Below are 24,463 nucleotides of genomic sequence, written 5' to 3'. Positions count from 1 at the left end.
GAGAAGTAAGATGACTTGCCCTATCCAGAAGAGAAGCTTCTGAGTCTCGGCCACTGTTTAAAAGTAGGAATTTCTGGAGTTTCAGGTCTCTTGGGGGACTCTCAGAAGTAATAATAATAATTTTTTTTAAAATGGTTAAATGCTTACTATTGTACTAAGAGCTGGGGTTAGTAAAGGTCTCATATGGGGCTCACGGTCTAAGCAGGAGGGAGGCAGGTATAGACTCCCCGTTTTACAGATGAAATAAGCGAGGCCCAGAGCAGTAAGATGACTTGCCCTATCCAGAAGAGAAGCTTCTGGGTCTCGGCCACTGTTTAAAAGTAGGAATTTCTGGAGTTTCAGGTCTCTTGGGGGAATCTCAGATGTAATAATAATAATTGGTTTTTTTTTAAATGGTTGAATGCTTACTATTGTACTAAGAGCTGGGGTTAGTAAAGGTCCCATATGGGGCTCACGGTCTAAGCAGGAGGGAGGCAGGTATAGACTCCCCATTTTACAGATGAGATAACTGAGGCCCAGAGAATAATAATTAACAATTACAGTATTTGTTTACCGCTTACTATGTGCCGGGTACTGTCCTAAGCAGCGGAAGTGAAGCGACTTGTCTGGGATCAAACGACATTCAAGCGGTGGAGGCAGGATTAGAACCCAGGTCCTTCTTCCTCTCAGGCCCTGGCTCTGTCCATCAGGCCACACTGCTTCTCTCACCCAAATGTTCTCCCGAGAAAGTTGTCTCTTGCGGCCAGTGAGGATCCCGGGACGCCCAGCGCTTTTTGTTATGGGATGAGACGGATTGAGTTTCTTGGATTGTGGGGACTGTGGATTATGGGGATCTGAAACCAGAGCCAAAGCTTCTGCACAATAAAGAGGCTTAGTTTTTTCATCCTCCCCTTTCCTGGTGGCTCTGTGGGCGGATGCCCTCCCTGGACCAGACAGAAGTCCAAATAAGGGGTGCATGGGCATCCCTAAGAGGGAAATTGTGTCCAGCTGCCTCTCTGCAGTTTTCCAGGTTTCCGGGAGAAGCCAGTTGGAGAGTTCGAATAAGTAGATGTAATTCCCTACCCCCAGGGAGCTTACAGTCTACTTATTTTTTTAATTGGTATTTGTTAAGTGCTTACTATGTGCCAGGCACTGGTTTAAGCGCCGCTGGTAGATACAAGATAATTAGGTTGGTCACAGTCCCTGTCCCACCTGGGGCTCACAGTCTTAATCCCCATTTAACAGATGAGGGAACTGAGGCCCAGGAAGTGAAGTAGTAATAATTATGGTATTTGTTAAGTGCCTATTACGTGCCAGGCACTGTTCTAAGCATGTGGCGGAGGCGGGATTAGAACCCATGACCTTCTCACTCCCAGGCTGGGGCTCTGTCCGTTAGAGAAGCAGCGTGGCTCAGTGGAAAGAGCCCGGGCTTTGGAGTCGGAGGTCATGGGTTTAAATCCCAGCGCTGCCACTTGTCAGCTGTGTGACTTTGGGCAAGTCACTTCTCTGGGCCTCAGTTCCCTCATCTGTAAAATGGGGATGAAGACTGTGAGCCCCCCGTGGGACAACCTGATCACCTTGTAACCACCCCAGCGCTTAGAACAGTGCTTTGCACATAGTAAGCACATAATAAATGCCATCATTATTATTATTATCTCACGCTGCTTCTGACCCATTGCTACAAGGAGTTCCTGGAGTCTCAGGCAGGTCCCCTCCACCCTAGGCCAGAGCCCAGTAGAAGCGGGCACCTGGCTGACGTGGTGATGGCATGTGGGTGTGGAGTTGGAGCAGCCAATCCACCGGGACACTGAGTGGAAGAAAACCAGTTTGTTTGGGCCCTGGCCCAATTCCTCCAATCCTCCTCCTCCTTCTGGCATCTCTTAAGCTCTGCCGTTGGCCCGGCGGAAAGAACACAGGGCTGGTCATCGGGTCTTATTGGGTTTGAGTCGGGGAGGGCCGACGGGGCCGTGACCTCAGAGGGAAAGGTTTCCAACCGCCGAAGAGTCGCCCGGGCCGTTTGGCAAGACGGACGGGTCCGGCAGGAATCCCGAAAAACGGCTACCGCGGCCACGGCCCGCTGGGTCACAGAGGCCCGGCAGCGGGATGAAGCCAAGGTCACGGCACAACGGGCAGCATCCCTGCCCTCCCCCCGCTTTTGTTGCGCTCTGGGCCCCGGGGGTGACATGACTTTTAGACTGTGAGCCCACTGTTGGGTAGGGACTGTCTCTATATGTTGCCAATTTGTACTTCCCAAGCGCTTAGTACAGTGCTCTGCACATAGTAAGCGCTCAATAAATACGATTGATGATGACTAGCACGGGGGAGAGTGGGCAAACAGGCCAAGAATCCAGTCCTTTTTTATAATGGTATTTGTCAAGCGCTTCCTATGTGCCAGGCACCGTACTAAGCTCTGTGGTAGATACAAGTTAATCAGGTTGGACACAGTCCCTGTCCCACATGGGGCTCGCGGTCTTCATCCCCATTTGACGGATGAGGGCACTGAGGCCCAGAGAAATGAAGGGACTTGCCCAAGGTCACACAGCAGGTAAGTGAAGAAGAAGCGTGGCCTAGAGAAGCAGCGTGGCTCAGTGGAAGGAGCCCGGGCTTTGGAGTCAGAGGTCAAGGGTTCAAATCCCGGCTCCACCAATTGTCAGCTGTGTGACTTTGGGCAAGTCACTGACTTCCCTGTGCCTCAGTTGCCTCATCTGTAAAATGGGGATTAAGACTGTGAGCCCCCTGTGGGTCAACCTGATCACCTTGTAACCTCCCCAGCACTTAGAACAGTGCTTTGCACATACCAAGTGCTTAATAAATGCCATCATTACCTTGTATCTTATTACGATTATTACTCTTCGCAAAGATTGGGGTTCTGATTCCAATGTGGCTCATGGATGCTTATTTGACCTTAGGCAAATCACTGAACTTTTCAATTTCCTCATCTGTAAAATGTGGATTCCATACCTGTAACTTCCTTTGCTTCTCTGTGCCTCAGTTCCCTCATCTGTAAAATGGGGGTTAAGACTGTGTGCCCCACATGGGACAACCTGATTACCTTGTATCTTATTATGATTATTACACTTCTCAAAGATTGGGGTTCTAAGTCCAACTGTAGCTCATGGATGCTTATTTGACCGTAGGCAAATCACTGAACTTTTCAGTTTCCTCATCTGTAAAATGTGGATTCCATACCTGTAACTTCCTTTGCTTCTCTGTGCCTCAGTTCCCTCGTCTGTAAAATGGGGGTTAAGACTGTGTGCCCCACATGGGACAACCTGATTACCTTGTATCTTATTACGATTATTACACTTCTCAAAGATTGGGGTTCTAAGTCCAACTGTAGCTCATGGATGCTTATTTGACCATAGGCAAATTACTTAACTTTTCGATTTCCTCTTCTGTAAAATGTGGATTCCATACCTGTAACTTCCTTCTTAGAGGAGAGCCTCCCTCGCCCCGCCCCACATTCCACCACCTCTTTCTCCCTAATCTCCTCCTCCCAGCTCCCCCTACCCCCTTCCTCCACCTCCCCATCTCCTCCACACCTCCCTCTGCCCCTTTCCTCCACCTCCTTCTCCCCCATCCCCTTCCTCCTCTACACTTCGCCCCTTCCTCCCACTTCCTCCTTGCCCCACCTCTGCCTCCCCATCTCCTTTCCATCCATGGGGAAGCAGCGTGGCTCAGTGGAAAGAGCCCGGGCTTTGGAGTCAGAGGTCAGGGGTTCAAATCCCAGCTCCTCCAATTGTCAGTTGTGTGACTTTGGGCAAGTCACTTCACTTCTCTGTGCCTCAGTTACCTCGTCTGTGAAATGGGGATTAAGACTGAGAGCCCCCCCATGGGACAACCTGATCCCCTTATAACCTCCCCAGCGCTTAGAACTGTGCTTTGCACATAGTAAGTGCTTAATAAATGCTATTATTGTTATTATTATTATTACCCCAGCACTTAGAACAGTGCATTTATTGATATTAATGTCTGTCTCTCCCTCTGGACCGCAAGCTTTTTGTGGGCAGGGACTGGGTCTGTTTATTGTTCTGCTGTACTCTCCCGAGTGTTTAATAATAATAATAATAATGGTTCCTGTTAAGTGCTTACTGCGTGCCAAGCACTGTTTTTTTGTTGTTGTTTTTTAGCATTTATTAAGCGCTTACTATGTGCAAAGCACTGTTCTAAGCGCTGGAGAGCTTACAAGGTGATCAGGTTGTCGCACGGGGGGCTCCCGGTCTTCATCCCCATTTTACAGATGAGGTAACTGAGGCCCAGAGAAGTGCAGTGACTTGCCCAAAGTCACCCAGCTGACAATTGGCGGAGTCGGCATTTGAACCCATGACCTCTGACTCCAAAGCCCGGACTCTTTCCACTGAGCCACGTCTAAGCGCTGGGTTAGATACAAGTCCCTGTCCCACATGGGGCTCACACTCTTAATCCCCATTTTACAGAGGAGATAACTGAGGCCCAGAGAAGTGAAGCGACTTTGCCTGAGGTCACATAGCAGACTCGTGGTGGAGCTGGGATTAGAACCCATGACCTTCTGACTCCTAGGCCTGTGCTCTATTCTCTAGTCCACGCTGCTTAGTGCAGTACTCTGCACACAATAAGCGCTCAATAAATGTGATTGACTGATTGACTGTTCTAAGCATTTGGAAGAGTATAAAATAGGATGATGATGATGGTATTTATTAAGTGCTTACTATGTGTCAAGCACTGTTCTAAGCGCTGGGGTGGATACAAGGTCATCAGGTTGCAGAGTTGGTAGACACATTCCCTGCTGTGAGCCTGTTGTTGCGTAGGGACCGTCTCTATACGTTGCCAACTTGTACTCCCCAAGCACTTAGTACAGTGCTCTGCACACAGTAAGCGCTCAATAAATATGAATGAATGAATGAATGCCCACAACAGACTTACAGTCGGGAGGAATTAGATTCAAATGCATCTCCTCTCAACAGGCAAACCTCCTGCCGTTTTGTGAGCGCCTGGCGTTTTCCAAAGTTTCATTTTAAAATGAAGAACTGGTTCGAAAAAAATCATTTGGGAAACAGGTCCCCGGAAGAGCAGTCCGTTGTCTGTGGGTGGAGATGTTGGTGTCTGGGTGTGCTCAGCTAGATATCAGTGTCGATGATTCCGGTTTCAGTTGCACCTCGCCCCCTCCTACCTCATCTTAGACTGTGAGCCCACTGTTGGGTAGGGACTGTCTCTATATGTTGCCAATTTGTACTTCCCAAGCGCTTAGTACAGTGCTCTGCACATAGTAAGTGCTCAATAAATACGATTGATGATGATCTCGCTCCTCTCCTATTCCAACCCAGCCGAAACGCTTCGCTCCTGTAAGGCCAACCTTCTCACTGGCCCTCCATCTCATCTATCCCGCCGCCGACCTCTCGCCCACATCCTACCTCTGGCCAGGAACATCCTCCCTCCTCCTATCTGACGGGCAATCAGCCTCTTCCACTTCAAAGCCTTATTGAAGGCCCGCCTCCTCCAAGAGGCCTTCCCTGACTGAGCCCTCCTTTCCTCTTCTCCCTCTCCTTTCTGTGTCGCCCTGACTCGCTCCGTTAACTTACCCCCGCTCCCAGCCCCACAGCATTTAATAATAATAATAATAATAATAATAACAATGGCATTTGTTAAGTGCTTACTATGTGCACAGCACTGTTCTAAGCGCTGGGGGGGATACAAGGTGATCAAGTTGTCCCACGTGGGGCTCAGAGTCTTAATCCCCATTTTACGGATGAGGGAACTGAGGCTCAGAGAAGTTAAGCGACTTGCCCAAGGTCACACAGCAGACATGTGGCGGATCTAGAATTCGAACCCATGACCTCTGACTCCCAAGCCCGAGCTCTTTCCACTGAGCCACGCTGCTTCATATCTATATATGGAGGCCTTCCCAGACTGAGCCCCTTCCTTCCTCTCCCCCTCGTCCCCCTCTCCATCCCCGCGATCTTACCTCCTTCCCTTCCCCACAGCACCTGTATATATGTATATATGTTTGTACAGATTTATTACTCTATTTATTTTACTTGTACATATCTATTCTATTCATTTTATTTTGTTGGTATGTTTGGTTTTGTTCTCTGTCTCCCCCTTTTAGACTGTGAGCCCGCTGTTGGGTAGGGACTGTCTCTCTATGTTGCCAGCTTATACTTCCCAAGCGCTTAGTCCAGTGCTCTGCACACAATAAGCGCTCAATAAATACGATTGATGATTGATGATGATATATATATTTACATATTTAAATTCATATTTACATCCATATCTGTCATTTATTTAATTATACGAACGTCTGTCTCCCCTTCAAGACTGTAAACTTGTTGTGGGCAGGGAATGTGTCTATTGTACTCTCCCAAGTGCTTAGTACAGTGCTCTGCACGCAGCAAGCGCTCAATACGACTGAACGAGTGAATGAACCTGTGGTATTGAGGAAAAGCCCAGAGGTCTCAGCGGTCGATGCTTTCTCCTCTTGGGATAGGAGTTGCTGACATCCGATTTTTCTAAACCTAAAATGGAAACAGCAGCGAACTGTAGAGCCTCTGAATGGAGCATTAGGGAGTTCTTGTTCTGCCCTCTGTTTAAAAAAAAAATCAGAGAAATAATTGTGGTGTTTTAGCACCGGCTATACTAAGCGCCGAATTAGAATCAAGATGATCAGGTCTGGCACTGTCCCTGTCCTCCACTGGGCTCACGTGGGGAGGGAGGACGGGTGTTTGATCCCCATTTTGCATATGAGGAAACTGAAACACAGGCAAGTGACTTGCCCAGGGTCACACAGCAGGTCAGTGGCAGAGCAAGATTAGAACTCCCTAACTCCCAGGCCTAAGGGAACAGATATCCCAGCCGTCTGACAGATTGGTCGGATTTATTGAGCGCTTACTGTGTGTTTTCTGTGGGAGAGTAATAATAATAATAATAATGATGGCATTTATTAAGCGCTTACTATGTGCAAAGAGCACTGTTCTAAGCGCTGGGGAGATACAAGGTGATCAGGTTGTCCCATGGGGGGCTCACAGTCAATTCCCATTTTACAGCTGCGGTAACTGAGGCCCAGAGAAGTGAAGTGATAAGAATGATGGCATTTATTAAGCGCTTACTATGTGCAAAGCACTGTTCTAAGCGCTGGGGAGATACAAGGTGATCAGGTTGTCCCATGGGGGGGCTCACAGTCAATCCCCATTTTACAGCTGCGGTAACTGAGGCCCAGAGAAGTGGAGTGATAAGAATCATGGCATTTATTAAGCGCTTACTATGTGCAAAGCACTGTTCTAAGCGCTGGGGAGATACAAGGTGATCAGGTTGTCCCATGGGGGGGCTCACAGTCAATCCCCATTTTACAGCTGCGGTAACTGAGGCCCAGAGAAGTGGAGTGATAAGAATGATGGCATTTATTAAGCGCTTACTATGTGCAAAGAGCACTGTTCTAAGCGCTGGGGAGATACAAGGTGATCAGGTTGTCCCATGGGGGGGCTCACAGTCAATCCCCGTTTTACAGATGAGGTCACTGAGGCAGTACGATGTAACAGAGTTGCTTGACGTGCCCCCTGCCCACAACGAGCTTCCAGTCTGATGGGAAGGTGCCAAGGTTTGTGCGCGGGTTCAGTGCCCTCTGAAGGGAAGCCACTTCCTCTTCCATTTTGTTTCTCCGTGTTCCCTTCCTAATTCCTAATTCTCCCCCTTTTAGACCTCCCCCTTTTCGACTGTGAGCCCACTGTTGGGTAGGGACTGTCTCTATATGTTGCCAATTTGTACTTTCCCAAGCGCTTAGTACAGTGCTCTGCACATAGTAAGCGCTCAATAAATACGATTGATGATGATGATGGCCCCAAGGGGCTCCTTTTGGGAGCCAGTGGACGGGATGAAAGCGTTTCCACCGTAAGCAGGCTTTTACACTTGGAGTGTCTGAATCCCATCCCCCTGAATCCCGCTCGCTCCTGGAATTTGGCCTGGGACGGCAAAGGCCTCTGGGTGGGAAGGGTGTAGACTCCTTGGGTTTGGCTTGAGCCTGTCTAGCTAATACCAAAGGGGCTCAGAACAAAGAAACTGACTCAGTTCTGACGTGCTTTTGGGTGGGGACTTTCCTGTGTCTCCTTATCTGTGCTCTTTATCTGCCGGATATTTACTGCTTTGGGAGCCAGAGGAGGGCACATTTTCCCTCTCTTTCCCCCCTTTTTCAGGTTTTCCTCCCGTTCTCAGTTGCTCTGATAAAGTATTTGCAAGTATCTGCGAGAAAGTGGCCTAGTGGAAAGAAGATGGGCCTGGAGTCGTTGGGCCTGGGTTCTAATCCCGGCTCCACCGCTTCTCTGCTGGGTGACGCTAGGCAAATCGTATCAGTTGTCTAGGCCTCATCATCATCATCATCAATCGTATTTATTGAGCGCTTACTATGTGCAGAGCACTGTACTAAGCGCTTGGGAAGTACAAATTGGCAACATATAGAGACAGTCGTCATCATCATCATCATCAATCGTATTTATTGAGGGCTTACTATGTGCAGAGCACTGTACTAAGCGCTTGGGAAGTACAAATTGGCAACATATAGAGACAGTTGTCATCATCAATCGTATTTATTGAGCGCTTACTATGTGCAGAGCACTGTACTAAGCGCTTGGGAAGTACAAATTGGCAACATATAGAGACAGTCCCTACCCAACAGTGGGCTCACAGTCTAAAAGGGGGAGACAGAGAACAAAACCAAACATACTAACAAAATAAAATAAATAGAATAGATATGTACAGGTAAAATAAATAAATAAATAGGGTAATAAATATGTACAAACATATATACATATATACAGGTGCTGTGGGGAAGGGAAGGAGGTCCTATCCTATCCCGTCTGGACTACTGCACCAGCCTTCTCTCTGATCTCCCATCCTCGTGTCTCTCTCCACTTCAATCCATACTTCATGCTGCTGCCCGGATTATCTTTGTCCAGAAACGCTCTGGACATATTACTCCCCTCCTCAAAAACCTCCAATGGCTACCGATCAATCTGCGCATCAAGCAGAAACTCCTCACCCTGGGCTTCAAGGCTGTCCATCACCTCGCCCCCTCCTACCTCACCTCCCTTCTCTCCTTCTACTGCCCAGCCCGCACCCTCCGCTCCTCCACCACTAATCTCCTCACTGTACCTCGCTCTCGCCTGTCCCGCCATCGACCCCCGGCCCACGTCATCCCCCGGGCCTGGAATGCCCTCCCTCTGCCCATCCGCCAAGCTAGCTCTCTTCCTCCCTTCAAGGCCCTGCTGAGAGCTCACCTCCTCCAGGAGGCCTTCCCAGACTGAGCCCCTTCTTTCCTCTCCCCTCGTCCCCCTCTCCATCCCCCCGTCTTACCTCCTTCCCTTCCCCACAGCACCTGTATATATGTATATATGGTTGTACATATTTATTACTCTATTTATTTATTTATTTATTTATTTTACTTGTACATTTCTATCCTACTTATTTTATTTTGTTGGTATGTTTGGTTCTGTTCTCTGTCTCCCCCTTTTAGACTGTGAGCCCACTGTTGGGTAGGGACTGTCTCTATGTGATGCCAATTTGTACTTCCCAAGCGCTTAGTACAGTGCTCTGCACATAGTAAGCGCTCAATAAATACGATTGATTGATTGATTGATTGATTGAGGTCAGTTGTCTAGGCCTCAGTTTCCTCATCTGTGAAGTGGGTTTTCTGTTTTCTCTCCTACTTTGAATATGAGCCCCGTGTGGGGCAGGGACAATGTCCAACCTGCTTATCTTCTCTCTACCCCAGCGCTCAGTACAGTGCTTCCCTTAATAAATACCTCTATTATTATTATTGCCTATTGTGGTACTATGTGGCAGGCACTGTACTAAGCACTGGGGTAGATATAAGCTAATTGGGTTGGACTCAGTCCCTGTCCCACATGGGGCTCACATTCTTGATCCCCATAATAATAATAATAATAATGGCATTTATTAAGCGCTTACTATGTGCAAAGCACTGTTCTAAGCGCTGGGGAGGTTAGGTACTGATGAGGTAACTGAGGCCCAGGGAAGTGAAGTGCCTTGCCTAATTTAGACTGTGAGCCCACTGTTGGGTAGGGACTGTCTGTATATGTTGCCAACTTGTACTTCCCAAGCGCTTAGTACAGTGCTCTGCACACAGTAAGCGCTCAATAAATACGATTGATGATGATGATGACTGTCTCTATATGTTGCCAACTTGTACTTCCCAAGCACTTAGTACAGTGCTCTGCACACAGTAAGTGCTCAATAAATACGATTGATTGATTGATTGCCCAAGGTCACACAGCAGACATGTGGCGGAGCCAGGATTAGAACCCAGGACTTTCTGACTCCCAGCCTCCCGCTGTACCCACTAAGCCATGCTCCTGGTAGAAACCAGTCCCTCTAGACTGTGAGGTTGTTATGGGCAGGGACTGTCACTGTTTATTGTAAATGCATTGTATTGTACTTGTATTGTACTTTCCCAAGTGCTTAGTAGAGTGCTCTGCACACAGTTAAGTGCTTAATAAATACGATCAAATGAATGAAAACCAGCCCTGGGCCGTTTGGGCAAATCCAGCCGTCTGAACAAGGTCACTCTTTGGGTGAGCACGGGCCGGGCCGAAGCCTGGGAGTGCAGGATGTAATTGCATTGTATTGTACTTGTATTGTACTTTCCCAACCGCTTAGTAGAGTGCTCTGCACACAGTTAAGTGCTTAATAAATACGATCAAATGAATGAAAACCAGCCCTGGGCCGTTTGGGCAAATCCAGCCGTCTGAACAAGGTCACTCTTTGGTTGAGCACGGGCCGGGCCGAAGCCTGGGAGTGCAGGATGTAATTGCATTGTATTGTACTTGTATTGTACTTTCCCAAGCGCTTAGTAGAGCGCTCTGCACACAGTTAAGTGCTTAATAAATACGATCGAATGAATGAAAACCAGCCCTGGGCCGTTTGGGCAAATCCAGCCGTCCGAACAAGGTCACTCTTTGGTTGAGCACGGGCCGGGCTGAAGCCTGGGAGTGCAGGATGGGGAGGGGTCTCAAATGGTCTCTCTCCTTCCTTCCCCCACACCCCCCCGAAGGTGAACTCTGTGGCCTGGGAATCCCCCCATTGGAGCCCATGGGAGAGTAGGGGAGGAGGAGGCAGTGACGGGGAAGGACGTCTAATAGAGGCAGGAAAAATGGCAGCTGCTACTGCAGCTCCATCTTTCCTCAGATACCTAAGGTCTGTTGGACAAGTCAGCGGGGTTGTCCGCGTTAAAAAAAACAACATACAAAAACATACTATCTGGGGCACTGGGCAGAGCTCCTTCTCTGCCGGCCCCCTTCCCAGCTGGATTGGGAGGACTTGCAGATGTTGGGGTGGTTTTAGGGATCAAAAACCCTCTCACCCCTGGTTCCCCTCCCCACCAGCTGGATGGATGTGCAGCACAAACACACACACACACACACACACACTCACCCTTTGTCATTCCCTTTTCCTCTCCCCAGCTGCATATGCACACTCCACACAAACACACACATACACCCCTACACACCCTTTCTCAGCCCCTTTTCCTCTCCCCAGCTGGATATACACACACACCACCTACATACACACCCTTGCTTAGCCCCTTTTCCTCTCCCCAGCTGTATTTCATCATCATCAATCGTATTTATTGAGCGCTTACTATGTGCAGAGCACTGTACTGCACACCCCAAACGCTTACCCTGCCCCCCAACATCCTTTTTCACTCCCTTTCCACACACCTGAAGAAAGTGTCAGCTCATGGTAGGAGGCATGGGGTGCGTGGGGGGTGATGAGGAAAGAATCAGTCGGGTCTGAGTCTCCTGAGCTGCAGGAGGGCAAAGGCCACAGGTTGTATTGTCCTCTCCCACGCGCTCAGTACAGTGCTTTGCACACAGTAAGCACTCAATAAATACGACTGAATGAATGAATGATCCAGCAGCGGGTTCTGCCTGGCCCTGACTTGCTCTCTTTGTTCCTCCCCCCTCCCAGCCCCACGGCACTTCTGTCCGTATCTGTCATTTCTTTCTTTCTGTTCATGTCTGTCTCCCCGCCTCTAAACTGTAAGCTCATTGTGGGCAGGGGATATGTCTGTTTATTGTTGCCTTGTCCTCTCCCAAGCGCTTCTTACAGTGCTGTGCACATCTCAGGTGCTCAATCTGTACGAATGAATGAATGGGTGGGGGGATTCTCTCCTTCCCCACCCCCGTGTCTGGGAAAGGAGGGGACTTGTCTCGGGAATAAAGGCCTCTTTGTGGGGTCCAGGAAACCAGAGCCTCGGCTCCTGGCAGCTAGTTCGGCCCCAGACCGCGGGTGGGACGGACTGAGAGAGGCGCTTTCTTTCCAGCCGGCCGCAGGTGGGGCGTTGGGGTGACCAGCTAGACACCCTGCCCCATCCTGAGAGCGCTCAAAGACACTGGGGTCGGAGGTCAGGCCTGTGGCCCTTGGCTCCTGGGGTGGAGTGACGGGCAACTGGGCTTCTGGGCTTCTGTTCCCCTCACCACGGAATCTGGAAAGCCGGGAAAGAGGGAGAGGGAAGAATATTCCTTTGCGTTTCCTCCGGGAGACTGAGGAATGCAGAACAGCCTGATGGAGTACCTAATAGTGATACCTGTGAAGTGGAGTGACGGGCAACTGGGCTTCTGGGCTTCTGTTCCCCCCACCACGGAATCTGGAAAGCCAGGAAAGAGGGAGAGGGAAGAATATTCCTTTGCGTTTCCTCCGGGAGACTGAGGAATGCAGAACAGCCTGATGGAGTACCTAATAGTGATACCTGTGAAGCGCGTACTAAGCTCCTTGTTGGCAAGGAATGTATCTGCCTGCCCTGTTACATCGTACCCTCCCAAGCGCTTAGTACGGTATTCTGCACACCAAGTGCTCAATGCTAATCATAATGGTATTTGTTAAGTGCTTACTATGTGTAAAGCACTGTTCTAAGCGCTGGGGGGGATACAGGGTGATCAGGTTGTCCTGCGTGGGGCTCTCAGTCTTAATCCCCATTTTCCAGATGAGGTAACTGAGGCCCAGAGAAGTGAAGTGACTTGCCCAAAGTCCACAGCCGATGTGGCAGAGCCGGGATTAGAACCCATGACCTCTGACTCCCAAGCCCGGGCTCTTTCCACTGAGTCATGCTGCTTATGGTATTTGTTAGGTGCTTACTATGTGCCAAGCCCCTCACTAAGCGCTGGGGATTGCGTCCATTCAATTGCATTTATTGAGCGCCTGCTTTGTGCAGAGCACTGGACTAAGTGCTTGGGGGAGGGCAGAATGGAAATCGCACGTGATTGAGCCTCAGGAGACCTGGGTTCCAATTCCGCCTCAGCCACTTACCTGCCAGGTGACCTTGTACAAGTCACTTGATGTCACTGTGCACTGGATTGAGCACTTGGGGGAGTTCCAATGGAGATGGCAGGCACAATCCTTGCCTCAGGGAACTTGGAGTTTATTGTATAATAATAAAAATAATAATAATAATAATAATAATAATGTTGGCATTTGCTAAGTGCTTACTATGTTGAAAGCACTGTTCTAAGCGCTGGGGAGGATACAAGGTGATCAGGTTGTCCCACAGGGGGCTCACAGTCTTCATCCCCATTTGACAGATGACGTAACTGAGGCACAGAGAAGTAAAGTGACTTGGCCAAAGTCACACAGCCGACAAGCGGCGGAGTTGGGATTAGAACCCATGACCTCTGACTCCCAAGCCCGGGATCTTTCCACTGAGCCACGCTGCTTCTCTGTACCCTAGGTACCCTGGCCTAAGCTCCTGGGAGAGCCCGATAGAGTAGGTAATAATAATAATTCTGGTATTTATTAAGCTCTTACTATGTCCCAGGCACTGTACTGAGCCCCAGGATGGGTACAAGGAAATAAGGTTCACTCATTCATTCAATTGTATTGAGCGCTTACTGTGTGCAGAGCACTGTACTAAGCACTTAATAATAATGATAGTATTTGTTAAGTGCTAATTATCATCATCAATCATATTTACTGAGCGCTTACTATGTGCAGAGCACTGTACTAAGTGCTTGGGAAGTACAAATTGGCAACATATAGAGACAGTCCCTACCCAACAGTGGGCTCACAGTCTAAAAGGGGGAGACAGAGAACAAAACCAAACATACTAACAAAATAAAATAAATAGAATAGATATGTACAAATAAAATAAATAAATAAATAGAGTAAAAAATATGTACAAACATATATACATATATACAGGTGCTGTGGGGAAGGGAAGGAGGTAAGATGGGGGGATGGAGAGGGGGACGAGGGGGAGAGGAAGGAAGGCCTCCTGGAGGAGGTGTGCTCTCAGCAGGGCCTTGAAGGGAGGAAGAGAGCTAGCTTATTATGTGTGCCAAGCACTATTCTAAGTGCTGAGGGAGATACAAGGTGATCAGGTTGTCCCACGTGGGGGCTCCCAGTCTTAACCCCCATTTTACAGATGAGGGAACTGAGGCCCGGAGAAGCGAAGTGATTTGCCTCAGGTCACACTGCAGATAAGTGGCAGAGCCAGGAGGAAACCGAGGCCCAGAGAGGGTACGTGACTTACACAGGGCAAGATCCCAGACGGAGTGGTCTCTCTCCCCAGTGAGAAAAGGGCAGGGAGGAGCCAGGTCTCTGGCCCCCCTAGCCTCCCCCCGGTCCCCCCCAAGTTGGGCAGGGGAAACCTTCCTCCCTCAGCCTCTCCTGACCAAAGCTCTGTCTTGCAGCCATCAAGGTGACCTGCATGGGCTCCTGTGGCGTGTCGAACAAGATCAACGACACCGCCTGGACCGTGGAAGAACCGTATTTCAACAGCACGCTGTCCCTGGCCGACAAAGGTTAACTCCCGCCGAGGCCGGAGCGGATGGGAGGGATGGAGGCTGGGAGCAGGCCGCTGAGGTTTATCATAAATAACTGTGCTCTTTGTTAAGCGCCAACTATGTGCCGAGCACTGTACTGAGCACCGAGGTAGATGCGGGAGCGTCAGGTCGGGGACAGCCCCTGCCCCACGTGGGGCTCCCAGTCTAAGAGGAAGGGAAAACAGTGTGGTCTAGTGGGTAGAGCCCGGGCCTGGACGTCAGAAGGACCTGGCTTCTCATCATCATCATCATCATCATCAATCGTATTTATTGAGCGCTTACTGTGTGCAGAGCACTGTACTAAGCGCTTGGGAAGTACAAGTTGGCAACATGTAGAGACAGTCCCTACCCAACAGTGGGCTCACAGTCTAAAAGGGGGAGACATATTAACAAAATAAAATAAACAGAATAGATATGTACAAGTAAAATAAATAAATAAATAGAGTAATAAATATGTACAAACATATATATATATATTTACAGGTGCTGTGGGGATGGGAATGAGGTAAGATGGGGGGGATGGAGAGGGGGACGAGGGGGAGAGGAAGGAAGGGTTCTAATTCCGGCTCTGCCACTTTTCCGCTGGCCAGAGGTAGAAGATGATCAGATACAACCTGTATCCCAGGCGGGACTCAAGGTCTAAGGGTGCAAAGGGAGAATGGGCACTGAGTCCCCATTTTACAGATGAAGAAGTCGAGGCACGGAGAAGTGACTTGCCCAGTGTCATACAGCTGGGGCCTCTAAAGGGCAACTATGTACTGAATGTGGTGTCTGGACTCTATATGTTGCCAACTTGTACTTCCCAAGCGCTTAGTACAGTGCTCTGCACACAGTAAGCGCTCAATAAATACGATTGATTGATTGATTGACTAGACCACCATTGAGTCAGCCAATCGCATTTATTGAGCTCTTACTGTGTGCAGAGCACCCAACAATACATGGACATATGCCCTGCCCACGGTGAGGAAGAAAAGAAAAGAAAAATACTTGTAACTTCCCTGATTCAATCTCCTCCTTTGTATGGTGAGGGTAGCCCGTGGCTTGAGAGTCAGGCAACCTGGATTCCTAATCCTGGCTCCGTCTCTTGCCTGCTGTGACCTTGGGCATGTCACTTGACTCATCTGTTCCTCGATTTCCTCATTTGTAGAACGGGGCTGAAATACCTGTCCTCCTCCCCTACCCTTAGGCTGTAAAACCTTGACGTGAGACAGAGGCTGTGACTGCTCTGAACTGTATGTTCCCCAGTGCTTAGTACAGCGCTTGTCCCGTAGTTAAGGCTTAATAAATACCACAGTTCTTATTGCCTGTTGGGGCACCAGCCCAGGGCCGAGGAGTGGGTAGGGACTGTTCCTCGATTTCCTCATTTGTAAAATGGGGCTGAAATACCTGTCCTCTTCCCCTACCCTTAGGCTGTGACTGCTTTGAACTGTATGTTCCCCAGTGCTTAGTACAGCGCTTGTCCCATAGTTAAGCCTTAATAAATACCACAGTTCTTATCGCCTGTTGGGGCACCAGCCCAGGGCCGAGGAGTAGGTAGGGACTGTTCCTCGATTTCCTCATTTGTAAAATGGGGCTGAAATACCTGCCCTCCTCCCCTACCCTTAGGCTGTAAAACCTTGACGTGAGACAGAGGCTGTGACTGCTTTGAACTGTGTGTTCCCCAGTGCTTAGTACAGCGCTTGTCCCGTAGTTAAGGCTTAATAAATACCACAGTTCTTATCGCCCGTTGGGGCACCAGCCCAGGGCCGAGGAGTAGGTAGGGACTGGCTGAATTTGTCCCGAGGAAGTCTGCTGGTCGCTCGCTCGGTGTGAGTCTTACTCAGCAGGGTTCAATCGTATTTATTAAGCGCTTTCTGTTTGCAGAGCACTGTTCTGAGTGCTTGGGAGAGGACCGTGCAACAATAAACTGATCCATTCCCTGCCCACAACGAGCTTACAGTCTAGAGGGGTTCCTCCAGGAACCTCACGACTCCGGGACGCTATGCACGCTATGCCCGCACGTGAAACCTGTTTTCTCGGTTCTGCCCTTTGGCCCCGGGCCACGGCTAGTGACTAGTGCCTGTGGCTCTCATACAATCAGGAAGCAGTGCTCTCTACCCAGTTTGGGGTTTGTGTGTGTGTGTGTGTGTCTTTGTGGGAGGGGCTGGTGACACCGGACAGGTGCCTTGCAGAGCCGGAGAATGAATCACCAGTTGCCTTCCAGCCAAGAGTTAGCATCGGTCAGTCGATCGGATTTATCGGGCGATTACTGTGTGCAGGGCACTGTATGTACTAAACGCTTCGGAGTACACTATAACAAGATAACAGATGCATTCCCCCGCCCACAGTGAGCCACAGTCTAGAGTGGGAGAGTATAAATGAATAAACGAGTATAAATAAATAAATTACGGCTAAGGACTTAAGTGCTGTGGGGCTGGGAGGGGGTGGGATCAATAAAGGGAGCAAGTCAGGGTGATGCGGAAAGGGAGTGGAAGAGGAAAAGCGAGCTTAGTCAGGGAAGGTATCTTGGAGGAGATGGGCCTTCAGTAAGACTTTTGAAGAGGGGAGACTAATTAAGAAGATAGGAGGGAGGGGATCGTCATCATCAGTGGTATTTATTGAGCGCTTACTACGTTCAGAGCTCGGGGCTCGGGACACGTTCCCGATCCACAACGAGTTTACAGTCTAGATTTTCCAAAAATCACTTCTTTCAGTTTTTCTGGTTCCCCATTTCTAATAATAGTAGTAGTAATAATAACTGTGGCATTTGGAAAGTGCTTGCTATGTGTCAAGCACTGTTCTAAGTGCTGGAGTTGATATTAGTTAATCATATTGGACTTAATAATAATAATAATAATGGTATTTTTAAAGTAATAATAATAATAATAATGATGGCATTTGTTAAGCACCTACTATGTGCAAAGCACTGTTCTAAGCACTGGGGGAGGTTGTCCCGGGGGTGCTCACAGTCTTAATCCCCGTTTTTTTACATAGTCCCTTGTCCCACATGGAGGTCACAGCCTAAGTAAGAGGAAGGACATTGGAAATGCCCATTTTACAGGTGAGGAAACTGAGACCCTAAGAAGTGAAGCGACTTGCCCAAGGTCAGCCACCAGGCAATTGGCAGAGCTGGGATTAGAACCCAGGTTCTCTGATTCCCAAGCCTGGGCTCTTTCTACTAGGCCACGCTGCTTCTCTGAGCCAAGAACTGGGGAAGATGAAAGACAGTCAGGTTGGACACAGTCCGTGTCCCACGTGGGGCTCAGGTGGGGAGGGAAAAGAGGTATTTAATCCCTATTTTACGTGTGGGGAAACTGAGGCACAGATGGGTGATTTGTCCATGGTCACCCAGCAGGCTGTTGATGAAACCGGGATTCCAACCCAGGCCCCCGATCTTCTGGCTCTTGCTGAGAGGCAGTATGGCCTGATAGAAAGTGCTCCCAAACACTTAGTGCAATGCTTTGCACCAAATAAGCACTCAGTCAAATAATCAGTCATATTTATTGAGCATTTACTATGTGTACTAAGTGCTCGGTAGCAGCGTGGCTCAGTGGAAAGAGCACAGGCTTTGGAGTCAAATCCCGGCTCCACCAGTTGTCAGCTGTGTGACTTTGGACAGGTCACTTCTCTGGGCCTCAGTTACCTCATCTGGAAAATGGGGATGAAGACCGTGAGCCCCCAGTGGGACCTCTTGATTACCTTGTAACCTCCCCAGCACTTGGAACAGTGCTTTGCGCATAGTAAGCGCTTAATAAATGCCATCATTATTATTATTATTACTGTCCCAAGTGCTCCACACACAAGAAGCGCTCAGTAGATACCCCCAACTGATTGGCCGCATTCTTCCGCTCGCCGATCGGGCTCTGGCTGGCTGGTAACCAGAGTGGACCACCCGCTGCCTCCGGGCTGCCTTCCAGCTTTCGGCCCACCCCCTCCTCCCGGCACCCCAAGATCTCCCACGAGCATCCTCGTGGAACACAGCCCCTCCTGGCTCTCCCGAAACCGCCTCGGGAGGTTAAAAATAAGAACCCGGGGCTATTTGAGGAATCTTCTAAACGTACAGAATGCTCAGTTTCTAAATTTGCAGCCCCAAATGTTAGCTTGAGACCACGATCGCGCGTCCGGAGCCTGTGGGAACTAGCGAGGTCTGGCAGGGTGGCTTTTGGCGCAGGGCTTTGGAAATGGGCAACAAGAAGCTGAGGCGAAGTGGTCTGGCTTCTGCTGCCGACAGTCATCACCGTGGTATTTGTTAAGCACTCGCTATGTACTCAGCGCTCTGTTGATGTAAGGGGTTAGTAGGTAGAGAGACAAAATTGTGCCCCTTGCCCCACAGCACTTTTTTTTAAAAAAGTATATATAATTTAAAGATATATACAGAAGCAGTCTGGCTTCTGCTTCCAACAGTCATCACCGTGGTATTTATGAAGCACTCGCTATGTACTCAGCGCTCTGTTGATGTAGGTAGAGAGACGAAATTGTGCCCCTTGCCCCACAGCACTTTTTTTTAAAAAAGTATATATAATTTAAAGATATATACAGGAGCAGTCTGGCTTCTGCTGCCGACAGTCATCACCGTGGTATTTGTTAAGCACTCGCTATGTACTCAGCGCTCTGTTGATGTAAGGGGTTAGTAGGTAGAGAGACAAAATTGTGCCCCTTGCCCCACAGCACTTTTTTTTAAAAAAGTATATATAATTTAAAGATATGTACAGGAGCATTCTGGCTTCTGCTGCCGACAATCATCACCGTGGTATTTGTTAAGCACTCGCTATGTACTCAGCGCTCTGTTGATGTAAGGGGTTAGTAGGTAGAGAGACAAAATTGTGCCCCTTGCCCCACAGCACTTTTTTTTAAAAAAGTATATATAATTTAAAGATATGTACAGGAGCATTCTGGCTTCTGCTGCCGACAATCATCACCGTGGTATTTGTTAAGCACTCGCTATGTACTCAGCGCTCTGTTGATGTAAGGGGTTAGTAGGTAGAGAGACAAAATTGTGCCCCTTGCCCCACAGCACTTTTTTTTAAAAAAGTATATATAATTTAAAGATATATACAGAAGCAGTCTGGCTTCTGCTTCCAACAATCATCACCGTGGTATTTGTTAAGCACTCCCTATGTACTCAGCGCTCTGTTGATGTAAGGGGTTAGTAGGTAGAGAGACGAAATTGTGCCCCTTGCCCCACAGCACTTTTTTTTAAAAAAATTATATATAATTTAAAGATATGTACAGGAGCAGTGTGGCCCAGTGGAAAGAGCACGGGCTTGGAAGTCAGAGGTCATGGGTTCAAATCCCGGCTCCGCCACTTGTCAGCTGTGTGACCTTGGGCAAGTCACTTTGTGCCTTGCACATAGTAAGCGCTTAATAAATGCTATCATTATTACTTAACTTCTCTGGGCCTCAGTTCCCTCATCTGTAAAATGGGGACTAAGACTGTGAGCCCCAGGTGGGACAACCTTGATCACCTTGTATCCCCCCCAGTGCTTAGAACAGTGCTTGGCACATAGTAAGCGCTTAACAAATACCACTATTATTATTATTATTATGTGGGACAGGGACTGTGTCCAACCTGCTTAACTTGTATAATAATAATAATGGCAGTTGTTAAGCGCTTACTATGTGCCAAGCACTGTTCTAAGCACTACCCCAGAGCCTAGTTCAGTGCCTGGCACCTAGCATGGAGTAGTGGATAGACCACAGGCCTGGGCATCAGAAGGCCATGAGTTCTGATCCCAGCTCTGCCATGCGTCTGCTGGGTGACCTTGAGAAAGTCACTTCACTTCTCTGGGCCTCAGTTACCTCATCTGAAAAACGGGGATTGAGACTGTGAGCCCCACGGGGAACAGGGACCGTCCCTGTCCAACCTGATTTGCTTGTATTCACCCCAGCACTTAGTACAGTGTTAGGTACATAATAAGTGCTTAACAAATACCACAGCTGTTGTTATTATTAAGCGCTTAACAAATACCACAAAAACAAAAATGTACGTGTGTGTCCCTTTGTGTTTGCAGGGACACTGTCGGCTGGGGAACACACCTTTCCCTTCCAGTTCCTGCTGCCAGGTAAGAACCAAGGTGCTGTGGGGACCCCCGCCCCCCCACTTTCTCGCCCCTCTTCCCCAGCCCCCGCCAAGGGAGTTGGGGTGATAAAGGGAGGAAACCACATGTTCTTGAGGTCCGAGAAGAACTTAGTACAGTGCTCTGCACACAGTAAGCGCTCAATAAATACGATTGAATGAATGAATGAATTTAGAGAAGCAGCATGGTATAGTGGCTAGAGCACATGCCTGCGAGTCAGAAGGTCAAGGGTTCTAATCCCGCCTCCACCACTTGTTTTCTGTGCGACCTCGGGCAAGTCACTCCACTTCTCTGGGCCTCAGATACCTCATCTGGAAAATGGGGATGGAGACTGCGAGCTCCATGTGGGACGGGGATTGTGTCCAACCTGATTTGCTTGTATCCACCCCAGCGCTTAGTACAGTGCCTGGCATACATTAAGCGCTCAATATATTCATTCATTCATTCATTCGATCGTATTTATTGAGCGCTTACTGTGTGCAGAGCACTGTACTAAGCGTTTGGGAAGTACAAATTGGCAACATATAGAGACAATCCCTACCCAACAGCGGGCTCACCGTCTAGAAGGGGGAGACAGACAACAAAACAAAATATATTAACAAAATAAAATAAATAGAATATGTACAAGTAAATTAAATAAATAAATAGAGTAATAAATATGTACAAACATATATATATATATATATATATATATATATATATATATATATATATATATACACTATATCTAACCCCTGCCTGGCACATAGTAAATGTTTAACAAACACTGTAAAAAAAAAAAGGGGGGGGTGGGGGGAAGATTCCAGTGTCGCTTTGTGGGAACATCTGTGGAGTGAGCCCACTGTTGGGTAGGGACTGTCTCTATATGTTGCCAATTTTGTACTTCCCAAGCGCTTAGTACAGTGCTCTGCACACAGTAAGCACTTAATAAATACGATTGATGATGATGATGATTTGCTTCCAGCACAAAGCAAGTAAAGTAGTGAGTGTGTGGGTGAGTGTATGTTTTTCAAGGGTGAAAACGAAGCCAGGTTCAGACTGAGGGGTTCCCATGTCCCAAGTGTTCCCAAGGATGGATCAACCTGCATTGAATAAATCATATGAATCTCTTGGGGGGGCTCACAATCTAAAAATAAAAAGGGGGAGACCGTAAGCTCCTCAAAGACAGGGATCCTGTCTACCAACTCTACAAATCAATCAGTAGTATTTATTGAACCCTTCCTGTATAGTCCAGTATATCAGCATGTGCAAATACGTTCACTACCAATAACGAGCTTACAATCTAGAGGGGGAGTCAGACATTAATATGAATCAATCAATCGTATTTATCGAGTGCTTACTGTGTGCAGAGCACTGTACTAAGCGCTTGGGAAGTACAAGTTGGCAACATATAGAGACCGTCCCTACCCAACAGTGGGGTCACAGTCTGGAAGAATAAATATGAATAAATATGAATAAATAAGTGTGATGAGGGCAGGGGTGTGGGGGGGGATCAGAGGGAGGAGACTTAGAGCACATGGAGAGGGTGCTTAGAATACTCCGTTGTAAGTTCACTGTGGGCGGGGAACATATCTAATTCGGTTGTATCATGCTCTCCCAAGCCCTTAGAACAGTGTTCTGCGCATAGTAAGCGCTCGATAAATACCGTTGACTGATCCTGTCCTCTCCTGAGTGCTTGTTGCGTGCAGAGTACGGGAGCGCTTGGTCCAGTACTCTGCACGTAGTAAGCGCACGATAAATATCGTTGATGGGTTGTCTGACAGAGGGTTGGCCTCCGGCCCTCCCAACCCGAGGTGCGAGTTTGGGGTGTCCCTCCCCTTCCTTCCTCCAGCCACGGCGCCGACGTCATTTGAAGGTCCGTTCGGGAAGGTCGTCCACCAGGTGCGGGCTGTGATAGACACCCCGCGCTTCTCCAAAGATTACAAATGCAACAAGGTCTTCTATATCCTCTGTCCCCTCAACCTCAATGACATCCCCGATATCGAGGTGAGGGGGTTGGGGGGGTGGATCTGGGAGGGAAGAGGATTGGCCTCAATCATTTTAGGGGAAAGGAGGAGTCTAGAACTCTCTTCCTAGAAGAGCAGTGTGGCATAATAATAATAATAATAATAATAATAATAATAATAATAATAATAATAATAATGGTATTTGTTAAGCACTTACTATATGCCAGGCACTGTACTTAGCGCTGGATAATGGATAGAACGTGGGCCTCAGAGTCAGAAAGACCTGGGTTCTAATCCTGGCTCTGCCACGTATCTGCTGTGGAAGTCACCCCGTGACCTTGGGGAAGTCCCTTCACTTCTTTGTGCCCAAGTTACCTCATCTTATAATAGTAATGATAAACCGTAAGCTTACTGTGGGCAAGGAATGTGTCTGTTTATTGTTGTCTTGTACTCTCCCAAGCGCTTAGTTCAGTGCTCTGCCCACAGTAAGCACTCGATTAATATGATTGAATGAATGAATGAATAATTGTGGTGTTTGTTAAGTGCTTACTGTGTACCAGGCACCGTCCTAAACACTGGGGAGATACAAGATAAACAGGTTGGACGCAGTCCCTGCCCCATATAGGGCTCACAGTCTTAATCTCCATTTTCCAGATGAGGGAAGTGAGGCCCAGAGAAGTGAAGTGACTTGTCCAAGGTCACCCAGCAGACAAGTGGCAGAGCTGGGATGAGAACCCAGGTCCTTCTGACTCCCAAGCCCGGGCTCTAGCCACTAGGCCACGCTGCTTCTCCATCCATAAAATGGGGATTAAGACTGTGAGCCCTATGTGGGACAGCGACTGTGACCAACCTAGTTATCTTGTATCTTCCCCCGTGCTTAGTACAGTGCCCGGCACATAGTAAGCGCTTAACAAATACCATGAAAAAATTTTTAAAAATATAATAAGAGGGTCTCCCCACCCGCTGTGGGTCCCCAGAACCCCAACACGGTGTCCACGACCAAAAAGTTCTCCTACAAGCTGGTGAAGAGCGGGAGTATCAACCTCAGCGTGACCACGGACCTCAGGGGCTACGTCGTGGGACAGGTCATCCATCTCCAGACGGACATCGAGAACAAATCCGGGAAGGACACGGGGTCGGTGGTGGCCAGCCTTCTGCAGGTGAAACCACCCACCCTCCCACCCCCCTCACCATCTCCCAACCCCTGCAGCAAGGCACGGTTCCTCAGCCTGACTGCTCCCCGAGGATGGCAAGACGGCCCCTCAATCGATGATATTTATTGAGCGTTTACGGTGTGTCCAGCATTGTATTAAGCACTTGGAAGTGGATAATAGAACAGAGTTGGAAGACAAGTTCCCTGCCCACCATGAGCTGATATCTTAGAAGGGGAGACTGGTCAGTCAGTGGGATGGACTGAGTGCTTAGTCCATCCCGGTGGACTTAGCGCTCCCCATTTTAATCAATCAATCAATTGTATTTATTGAGCGCTTACTGTGTGCAGAGCACTGTACTAAGCGCTTGGGAAGTACAAGTTGGTAACATATAGAGACAGTCCCTACCCAGCAGTGGGCTCACAGTCTAAAAGGGGGAGACAGAGAACAAAACCAAACATACTAACAAAATAAAATAAATAGAATAGATACGTACAAGTAAAATAAATAAATAAATAGAATAATAATAA

At 48.4% G+C, this 24,463-nt stretch overlaps 1 protein-coding gene across 1 annotated transcript in view; it reads left to right on the top strand.

Annotated features, from left to right (window-relative positions):
• ARRDC1 (arrestin domain containing 1) overlaps nucleotides 1–24,463 on the top strand; it is a 36,037-nt gene that overhangs the window by 7,062 nt on the left and 4,512 nt on the right. The window contains exons 2-5 of the mRNA XM_038767911.1: nucleotides 14,649–14,759; nucleotides 20,771–20,821; nucleotides 22,668–22,822; nucleotides 23,760–23,942. Coding sequence (XP_038623839.1) covers nucleotides 14,649–14,759; nucleotides 20,771–20,821; nucleotides 22,668–22,822; nucleotides 23,760–23,942 — 500 coding nt within the window. The remainder of the gene's footprint in view (nucleotides 1–14,648; nucleotides 14,760–20,770; nucleotides 20,822–22,667; nucleotides 22,823–23,759; nucleotides 23,943–24,463) is intronic.

The sequence above is a fragment of the Tachyglossus aculeatus genome, chromosome 27 (genome assembly GCF_015852505.1).
Source record: "Tachyglossus aculeatus isolate mTacAcu1 chromosome 27, mTacAcu1.pri, whole genome shotgun sequence".
Classification (NCBI taxonomy): Eukaryota; Metazoa; Chordata; class Mammalia; order Monotremata; family Tachyglossidae; genus Tachyglossus; species Tachyglossus aculeatus.
This window is presented reverse-complemented; position numbering and strand designations above follow the sequence as displayed.